This window comes from Hippopotamus amphibius, chromosome 9, assembly GCF_030028045.1.
Source record: "Hippopotamus amphibius kiboko isolate mHipAmp2 chromosome 9, mHipAmp2.hap2, whole genome shotgun sequence".
Classification (NCBI taxonomy): Eukaryota; Metazoa; Chordata; class Mammalia; order Artiodactyla; family Hippopotamidae; genus Hippopotamus; species Hippopotamus amphibius.
The window spans coordinates 64,790,401-64,801,137 of NC_080194.1; the positions used below are offsets into that span (position 1 = coordinate 64,790,401).

Genomic DNA, 10,737 nt, shown 5'->3' on the forward strand with positions numbered 1-10,737 from the left:
AGGGGATATGGGTTTGAGCCCTGCTCTGGGAAGATTCCACATGCCACAGAGCAACTAAGCCCGTGAGCCACAACTATTGAGCCCATGTGCCGCAACTATTGAAGCCCAGGTGCCTAGAGCCTGTGCTCCACAACAAAAGAAGCCACTACAATGAGGAGCCCATGCACCGCAACGAAGCGTAGCCCCTGCTCACTGCAACTAGAGAAAGCCCGCGTGCAGCAACGAAGACCCAAGGCAGTCAATAAATAAATAAATAAATTTATTTATTTTTTAAAAAAAAGCAATTGAAAAGCTTTGAAGGTATGTTAGCATTTATTCTTAAAGTTTTCCACAAAGACATTTTTGGGTCATTTAGTACACAAAGCATTACTCCCCCTTAGAACCCCACTAGCTCACCATTCTCAAAACAAACCCTAATTTAATATAGGTTAGGGGAAGCCTGGATGGTGAGGGGAGAGTGAGATCTTACAGCAGGTACCTAACCTTGAAATGTCATTGAAAACAGCTAGCGTGCTTGCCTCCTCCCCCAAACAGATGGCAGAACCTTTGACCCACTGGCAAGTAAGAGCAACTAACCTGAGACTCGATGCCCTTCCCTCATGGTCCCTCAAGGTCTTTTAGGAGGGTGGTTAATCTAGCTGTATTTCCTCTTCCTGTTCTGACTGCAGGGAGAGGCAAGATGAGGTGATTGGAGGCACACCTCCAAGGTTGGCTGGAACCATAGCAGAAGTGCAAATCCTGTTCCAGCTCCTGCCACTTCATTACTACAAGCTACTTTCTCAGCCCTTTTTTCAGTTACCGGCTCAGCCATCTACCAGCATCCAGCCAGCTCTGAAACACTGAGATGGTTCTAGTATCTCCCCATCTAGGACTAGGACTGCCTGCCTCCCGCATCCCCACATCTCCAAAACACCAGGGTGGACAACAGAACCATCCTTGCATCTGCCCGCAGAACTTCCAACTGCCTCGGGACATCCAAGGGGATGTTGTGTCGTGGTTTTTTTGTTTGTTTGTTTGTTTTCCAAAAAAGAAAATATAAAAGCTTTAATCTCACCTGGCTACAAGAGGAAGGCTAAATGGGATTTTCATGCATTATAAAGTGTAGGTAACCTGAATTCTTTAGTGAACTCAAGTTGACAGACGTTTCATCCAGTGGGATTTTTAGGCAAAGTCCCTGCAGAAATTTTTTATTTTCTCAAACTGGAGCCATTTCCTTGAACTGCATGTTTTAGGGCTCTTTTTCTTTTTCTAGAAACCCAACTAGAAGTAAGCCAAAAAGGGGGATTTATTGGAAATAAACTGAGTTAGCCCACAGAATTAATGAAATACTACAGGAACACAGAGAACTTTGGGGACTCATGGGTTGGAACCAGGAACTCAGATACTGTCTCTCCTCTTCCTCAGGGACAGACAGCTCCAACATCACATGCTCTCAGCTAACGCACTTCTCTTTCCTAGATTCAACTTGAGAGAACTCTGAGAAAAACTGGCCAGGCTTGGGTCCCATCACTACCTATTGGACGACTTATGGTGGCCAGGAATGGATAGGGTAAGATCTTATGATTGGCAGTTCCTGGATTATGTGTCCACCCTGTGGCCAGGGAGAAGTGATCCATTTCAGAAGAATGGAGTATCATATAGATGGGTACTGGAGAAGTCAAGAGCTAGATAGCCATGTAATTTGTGTCCCTCTCTGGTGAAAATACTTCAAAACTCCGTTATTTTAAAAATGAAGTAATATTTCAAAGAGTCACTGCTGATTCTTTCCAGAGAGGCCAAAATTTCCCCATGCACCATGACTACTGCAGCTTCCAAGTAGGTGGTGAGGATCCTGGGAACCTCATGGCCTAGGAGTCCACCGAAGCATGATCAGTGTTAGCCTAGGTTCACTTCCAGGGAACTTGCTTGGACTCCTTTGTACATTGCTCATCCATACTCACCGTCTGAGTAAAAAGTCCCCGAACAACTGCCTTCTCCTGTACTCATTCCCATTCTGCTTTGGGATTGCTCTCCCATCTCCTCTCCTGTCTCCACTCCCTGCCAGGCTCATTCACTAATTTCACTAGTTTGTTTTACAAAACAAATGCCCCTACGCATTTGATCCAATTACAGAACATTCCTTCCACTTCTTTGGCTGACTTGTTCCAAAAGAACTGGTTCTCCTTCAGCCTTACAAAAAGATGACTCTCACCCTCCACATTTAGCACCTCAGTCAGGATGTGGGATCAGACTTCAGATCACTGAGCCCCTATTTTTATTCTTTGAGAAGAGTGATGTGTCCAATTTATTCATGATTATGTTAGCAGTTATCACACTGAATTGCTATTTTCCTATTTGTCTCCATCATTAGACTGTAATCATCTTAAGAGCTGGGACTGCAAACCTTGGACATAACAATTTCTTAGTATGTGAATTGAATGAATGAACAATTAAGCAAATGAATGAATGATGAACTAAAGACTGTGGTCTTCAGTATCAAAAAGATCTGGGTTTGAATTCTGTCTCTATCACTTACTCTCTGAGTGACTTGGGACAACTTGCTTAACCTCTCTGTGCCTTAGTTTCTTTGTTCTCTGCCAACTATAACATGTGGATAATAATGCCTGTGTTTTAAGAATATTGTTAGAATTAAATGAGAGAAGATATACAAATGCCTAGTACTATGTAGGATATATAGAAGAACTCTATACATAGTAGCCTTAAAAAAGAGATGTTAAAAGACTTAACAAGTGAGGGGGAACTCACTGGTCACCACTAGGGAGAGCACTGGCCAAGGTTCATGACTTGGACCTCTGGGAAGGGAATATACTGGATACCTTCAGGGTCAAAAGTAGGTAGGAAAATGGCATAAGAAAGGAAACCATGGCAGAAAGGAGCCAAAAGTCATTATTACTAAACTGAAAGTTCTCTGAGAAGAGTGATATACCTAATGTATTAATGTATACTTAGCATCTAGCACCACACCATACATTACAAATGTTTGCTGAATATCAGTGAATGAATACTGATTAGGATCTTCTGAGATTCTTAATCTTGACAAGTGATCTATGAATTTAATATCTAAAATAATTTTAACTTAGAAGAGGTATATAAAATATTCCTAATGTAGAAAATGTATTTAACCAACAGATTTCGTTCAGCATCCATTATGTGCAAGGGACTTGGGTAGAAAGAGGGAAAAGCATCCCTTAGCTCATCCTCAAGAAACAACCGCTATTAACATCTTGAGTATTTTCCCTCTCTTCTTTTCTTTTCTCAGGAAACATATTCTGTGAATTCACTACATCAGACAACCATATATGGTAATCAACAAATAAAATTTTAATGTATGTCTGACCCTTTCATTTAAATGAAGAGGACTTTTCTAACTTTCTAGTCACTTGCCTAGACTTTTCAAGTTCATTTCAGTATATGAAGCTTGAAATTTAAGGAAAAGTGAAGAAGAGGTGTGAGGGGGGAATTAAAAATAAGCTTAATTCACATTTTTTAAAGTCTTGGAACCTACTTTCATAAGTCCTAAATATTGATTCAGGAGATTTCCCCAGTCCTTTGCTGAGGAAGCCTTCCCTGATAGACAAGAGATTCAGGATTTGTGATGGGAGATCCTGATCTTTGAGACCAAAGGGAAAACCTCAAACCCTTCTTTCAGATCTATTTTGCTCCAAGTGAAACCTGGGCATTTAAAAATCCATCCATCTATAATAACACCCCAGGCTTTTTCCTTATCATCGTGACTTGAGAGATTAAGTCTGATCACAGACTTAACAGTGATCTCAGGAATAGCTCTTTGCTCTATGCTTAAGTTTTCACATCATTAAGATCATTCTAAATTTTTCATCTTGCTTTTTTCAATTATCTTTCAAACACAAGCATTTCCATGCCATTGAATTACCTATAAATATGATAATGTTTAATGTCTACATAATATTCTATTATATGAAAATATAATTTTCTTAATATTTTCTCTTTTTTGACATTTTGTTTCCAACTTTTAGCTGTTATAAACCACACTTTGAGCAAAACTTTTTCTTTTAGACTATTTCCTGAGCAAAGATCTCGCCCAGAAGGACAATCATTAGTTCAAAAGGCATAAAGATAGTTTAAGTTCTTAATAGATCAATTGACTTTTACCACAGTATAAGAGAGCACCTATTTCACTATACCCTTACCAGTCCTGAGTCGTCTTAAAAGAAGGGGAAAATTTTTGACTAATTTGATAGATGTAATGATATCTAATTTTAACTTATATTTATTGGATCCCCAGTGGGGTTCAATTCTTGGCCATTTCTGTCCCCTCATCTGTGAATTCAATTGTTTATTTCACTTTTAAGATGTTAATGCTTTATTGATTTGTACAGGCTCTTCGTAAAAATATAAATCTATTGCCTGTCGTATTTATGGTGGATATTTTTCTCTATTTGATTTTTGCCTTCAACATCCATTCAACACACATCTATCTGAGTCTCCCCAAGGCACTGGTCTAATCATCAAGGATGAAATACAGTCACTGCCCCTAAGGACCTCAGAGTTTAACAGGGGAAAGAGTGGAGTAAACGATGAGTGCAATGAGGCTTTCAAATGCTCTGCTGGAAGTACAAATAGGCTACAGTGGTGGCACTAAAAGAGATGAGTGGTCACATCTACACTTAGGGGCTAGGAAAGGTTTCACAGAGAAGATGATTCTTATCGAAGTATAAAATGCGGAGTAAATTACTAGAGCAACAAGGTGGGGCAAAGCATTCCAGGCAGAAGGAACACCCACAGACAGGGCCTGCTGGGGAAACTTCAATACCTGGGTGAAGCTGGGAAATAACACTAAAACGTCAGGCAGGTCCAGAGGAAGCAGAGGCTGCAAAGACCTCAAAGTCACACAATGTTTTAAATTATATATAACTTTAGATGTTCAACTAAGTCAAATTAAGCTTCATCTTATTCATCTCTTACATAATACTTAAGCTAAGAAAGTCCTTCCTGACCCAGAACTTTAATTCTTACCTTTATTTTCCTCTAGTTTCCATTTTTAATACTTTGTTTTCATTTTAGTCTCTACATTTAACTGTTTCATCCATCTGGAACTGACTTTGGTATATATATAAGGTAAGCCTCATTTGAATCTTTTTTTCTGTTTTAATGTTTATCACATCTCTATTATCTATGAAGCTTTTCTCTGTAACCCTATTATGCTAATGGGTAAAACAGGGAGTGCTGAATTTCTAATAAAATGTATTCCCAGTTGGGGACAATGCTTCGGGAAACAAAAGAAATTTCCCTTGGGTTTGCTCTTTCACTGCAGTTAAACACTACATGTACAAACTCACAGCCATTTAGGATCACCGGCTCTCAGAGTACTACTGCTACTTTGTATTTATAGATGGCAAAGTTTCCAAGTAGCCAACGGGTTTCCACAGAGATGACTTTGTTTTCATGACCACTGAAGCCGGGAGAGGGAAGAGGAATATGTCACCACTGCCTGATTTGTTTACTCCACAAGAAGTTTAGGTGGAGTCAGGTTTCTTCCCCTGAGGCTGGCTGCAAATCAAACAGGGTTGGCATCCCTGTACCGAACAGGCCATATACTGGGCTATGCGCTGAGAGCTGTGATTAGTTAGAAAGGCAAGCATAACCGGACCAGATTGGTTCTGGACTCCCCGGAGCCGCCCCTGTTGTTACTTCACAGCATTCTGAAGACCTGTCCACCAATCACTGGGCTCCTTACTGGGTGAAAAAAAAACAACTGCTAGACATTGCCAGGAGCCCCTAGCAACACTGTGGCTTTTAAAATCCGGAAGGGGAGGCTGTGCAGTCAGCTGAGAGTAGAGGAGAGTGCCCATGCCTCAGGAAGAGACAGCTCTCAGGATGGACACCCCACCCTCTGAAAAGCCCTTAGATAAGCAAAACAAAAAGCTAGAAAACCGGGAAGAGGAGATGGAGTTTAAGGAACTGGATGGTCTGAGGGAAGCCTTGGCAAACCTCCGGGGGCTGTCGGAGGAGGAGAAGAGTGAGAAGGCGATGCTGTACTCCCGCATCCAGGAGCAGTCCCAGCTCATCTGTATCCTGAAACGGAGGTCAGACGAGGCCCTGGAGCGCTGCCAGATCCTGGAGCTGCTCAACACAGAGCTGGAGGAGAAGAGGACGCTGGAGGCTGAGAAGCTGAAGGCCAAGAGCGAGCAGGCCCGGAAACTGGAGGAACGCTTTATGACCCTGGCAGCCAACCACGAGTTGATGATCCGCTTCAAGGATGAACACAAAAGTCAGAACGTCAAGCTGAGAGAGGAGAACGAGAAGCTGAGGTTGGAGAATGACCACCTCTTCAGCCAGGCTCTGAAGGACCAGGAGGCCAAAGTAGTGCAGCTCACCGCCCGAAGCGAGGCCCTCACCAAGGAGCTGGAGACTCTGAAACAGAGCAGTGCTCAGGATGCCCGCCAGGCCCAAGCCCGAGAGAAGGAGCTGCTGGAGCTGCAGAGCCGGCAGGCCTGCGCCCACACCAAGGAGACAGAGCAGCTGCGCAGCCAGCTGCAGAGCCTCGAGCAGCAGCACCAGCAGGCCACGCAGCAGATGGCCAAGGCCAAGCAGGCACACAGCCAACTGAACCAGGAGCTGCAGGCCAGGCTGCAGATCGTCACGCGTGAGAAGGAGGAGCTGTTGCAGCTGTCCATGGAGAGGGGCAAGGTGCTTCAGAACAAGCAAACAGAGATCCGCCAGCTTGAGGAGAAGTTGGAGACGGCAGATGTGGCCAGGAGGCATGCGCTAGAGCGGTTTGAGCAAGAGGCAGTGGCCGTGGACAGTAACTTGAGAGTTCGGGAGCTTCAGCGCAGGGTAGATGGGATGCAGAAGGCCTATGATGAACTCAGACTGCAGTCCGAGGCCTTCAGAAAGCACAGCCTGGATCTTTTAAGCAAGGAGAGAGAACTCAATGCCAAACTCCGCCATCTCTTTCCATAAGGAGGCTTCTGCTTCCTCTGGCTTCCAATTTGGAAACCAAATATGTGTGCCTTATGGCGAAAGTTAAAGATGGTATTCCATTTATTCTACTTTTAAGTACAAGAGACCGCTCAAAGGAAAGCTACTTTACTATGATATTGTTGTTGCTGCCATTGTCAGGATAACACTAATTTTCAGTCCTACCACCTAGAATACACGCAATTTACCAAATTTCTTTCTGTGCCTTTGAAATCTTCCTAAGTTTGCTATCGGTATCTCCACCTCCCCCATAACTTATTCATTCTCAACCTCAGATATCTTCATACATTCTAATTTTTAAAATTAGCAGCCCTTATGGATTTAAGTGAATCTTAAAAGTGCAATGTGATTTGTTATTGTGAAAAAAAAAAATAGCATAATTAGCCCTTGTAGATAGGCAGGCTTGTAATCTCCCATAGCTGAGACTATAAGCTATAACAGTTAATAGCATATTAACAGCATGGATAACTTGCAGAAAAGTGATTTTGCAAGCGGCCAAACAATTGCTTGTTTTACCTGCTTTATAGTAGTATCCCTTTTATCTATTTTATTTGCACTAGCTTGGAAGCTTGGAGAACAAAAATTGAACTTATTGACTTCTTTTCCAAAGTAGGCAGTCTATAATCAGTCTATAGTCAGTCTATATGAGCAAGAAGATTCAAATAAGTAAAATCAACCCACTTTAATTTTTCCTGCAAGCTTAGATCACATTCCATTTTCTTGGTTTTTCTCCTTATAAAAATAGGATTTAGAGGTGCAAAAAGCAAATATCAGTAGTTTCATTTAATATTGCACAATATGCTAATAGACAAAAGTCCCCAATTTGGGGTAACAGGGCATAGCAACCTCTTGCTATATGTATCATATAGCATAGTGATTGTTTTGTTTCTATTAGCATACTTGCTTGCAACTGTTTCCTTTTGTATGAAAAGTATCTAAATGGAATGTACAGATGTATACTTAACAGCATTTTTGTAGTAATACTTAAATGTGTAATGATAAGACCAGATAATAGTTATATGTTTATGCAAAGTTCTTAAAGAGGTAGATATAAAAATACACTTTATGCTTCCTTATTTTCCTGTATTTAGTTGACATAGAAACATTATTATGAATACTTCCCAAAATAGATTGTAATGTAGTATTTTTCTCACCCATTTAGTGCCAAGAGTGCCAAGAGTTACCTAATGATTTGGATTTATTAAAAAAAATTACTTGGTACCTTTTTAGTAAACAGTTTTAAGCATCTTAAAACCTATTTTCTCACGGTTGTATTAAGATTGTGGTATTAAATACAAATTCCAAGGATCCACCTTGCTGGCTTGAAAGGACTATTTACTTCCTCTTACATGTTACCAAGAATCAAAACATAGGAGCTAATTTAATTACTGTTTCCCTTTACTGAGTCCATACTATTTGTCATTGTGCTGAAGCACTTTGAATGTTTTGTTTTTATTTAATCCTTAGCACCACTGAAGAAGGTAATAGCGTTTATTTCTATTTCAAAGAAGAGGAAACTGGGATTCAGTAATTTGCTCAAGGCCACTTGGTCACTGGGGAGCTGGTATTTTGATGACAACATCATACTGAAAGATTTTTATTGACTGTCTACTGAGTACCAAGCTCTAGGTGTGGGGACTGAGAATAGGCATGAAGAAGCATGTTTTCTGCCCTGGAAGAGCTACAGTCTAGTCTAGGGGTAAAAGAGCAGTCACATACAGCGTAATGTGTTTTTACAAGGGGTGTTATGAGATCACAGTGGGTAAAACACACACACACACACACACACACACACACACACACACACCAGTTAAATGCCTGAGGGTAAGGGTTGTGATGGTAGAGACGATTGCCAGGGATGACTAACAGAAGAGTTGATATATAAGCTGGTTCTTAACTAGTAGAATTTTATCAGGTGGAGAAAAGGGAGGAATATTTGAGACAGCATCGTGTAGAAAGCCACAGAGGTTTTTAAAAATGTCCAGAATACTTGGAAATCATAAGCAGTTGGGAGAAAGTGCGGAGAAGCATGTCTACAGATAAAAGGAAGAGGAGAAGAGCACGCAGGAGACTGTCAAGTGTACAAACAAGATCCGCAGACCAGCCTTCCGCCTCCTCCCACGCAGGTTCTGGCTGATCTGCGAGGAGACTGGTGCGCCTGCGTGCCAGCATATCTTCCTGTCCCCTCCTCCACCCACTGGTCCGTGCAAGCTCCTTCCACTCGCCCCAAACAGCTGTGGGGAGGGGTGGTGGTGGTGGTTCAGCTTTTGCGCCCAGCCTGCTAGGAGGAGGAAGAGGCTCCTGGGCAAAGGCCAAGCGGGTCCTGAGGGCCGTCTGAGCAGGGAATTCTGGGATCCTAGTACAGGAGTGTGGGCCAGTACAGGACTTGCCCCCTGGGACTCCTCATTAGGTGGGGAATGGTGCATCTGGAAGAGCATGGGGGACGGGTCAAGAGCATGCTCCCTAAAACCTGGGCACAAAGCAGCTCAGTTGTCCCAGGCTGAGGACAGTACTGTTCAAAGTCATGCTGAGGAGTTTGTGTTAGGTGAGCCATGTAAAATTGCCACTTTGTAGATCACAAATGATTAGATGTGACCATTTCATAATGCTTACTCTAATACCCTTTTGAAAGTTATTGAAAAAAGTGGATAATGAGAATAGGTCAAAGATGGATGCCTAGAGAACAGCTGAGGAAAGAAGCCCACAACACTGTCGACCTGAAAAAAAAAAAAAAAAAAGCGCAATGTGAGAGTCGTGAGTTTAGTTTTATTTGGCGGCAACATGAGGGCTGCAGCCCAAGAGACAGCATCCCAGCTAGCTCTGAGAAACTGTTCCAAAGAGGCAGGGGAGAAGATCAGTAAATGTGTGGTTTTGGTGAAAGGGGAAAATGTGCACTCAAGCACATATCGTTTACAAGAAGGTTTCTGCTAGTCTCGTGCAGGTTACTGCTAGTCACGAGGAGCAGACGTCACCATGAAGGATGTTAGTGTTTTTCTAGATATGAGGAGATACAAGAATTGGGCTCATAAAGTTGGCTTCTGAAAATATCTAACTATCTAAAGACCTGTTCTGCCAGTTTTGAGAGTGCCCCATTTTAGCTCTCCACCCTGAACACCTTTCAGGCAGTCAGCAGCTGCAGCAGCACGTGACTTAATCTTTGTAGAGGGAGATGGCACGTGCCAATGGCGAGTGCCAATTGTAGCTGACAACACAAACTAAGAGTAATGTGAACCTGTCCTGTCACCCTCATACCAACTCTTCAAAGGAAGTTAAATGATCACTTTTTTATAGATTAAAAAAATGAGACTCAGAGAGAGAGAGGGAGACTCTCTCAAAGCCAGTAAACTTTGGGGTGGCAGGGGTGAGATTTGAACCCCAGTCCTCCTGGCAGGACAGGCTTCATGGATGTACCACCTGCACAGGGACCCTGCTCTTGGTTCTACTGCTGCTGCCTTGAGATTCTTAATACTTGTGTGGCAAGCGGCTCTACATTTTCATTTCATGCTGGGCACTGCAAATTGTGTAGCTGGATCTGCCTCGTGGCTCTAAAACCCATGCTTTTTCCCAGTATACAAACCACCTTCTAACCAGCCACAGAAAGACACTGTTTTCCCCTCTCTGTGCTCCACAGCACTTTGTAATTCAACTCTCTCAGTGCTTGTCTTGTATTTAATTTGTGACCCAGACAGGATTAGGGTACGGGCAACTAGTTCTGTTATCATGGTATGCTGATCTTTAAAGCCATACTTATCATTGGAACACATTGTCAAAATGTAA

General features: G+C 42.4%; 1 protein-coding gene across 1 annotated transcript; it reads left to right on the top strand.

The window, feature by feature from the left end:
• Positions 1–5,581: 5,581 nt before the first annotated feature.
• Positions 5,582–7,152, top strand: CCDC89 (coiled-coil domain containing 89). Its single transcript, XM_057749974.1, has one exon. It carries the CDS (start codon positions 5,830–5,832, stop codon positions 6,940–6,942), a length of 1,113 nt encoding a protein of 370 aa, XP_057605957.1. The 5' UTR covers positions 5,582–5,829; the 3' UTR covers positions 6,943–7,152.
• The last annotated feature ends 3,585 nt before the right edge of the window (positions 7,153–10,737 follow it).

Bases quoted from the DNA above. Each gene is read 5' to 3' on its own strand.
- CCDC89 (XM_057749974.1), top strand. From the start codon at position 5,830: ATGCCTCAGGAAGAGACAGCTCTCAGGATGGACACCCCACCCTCTGAA.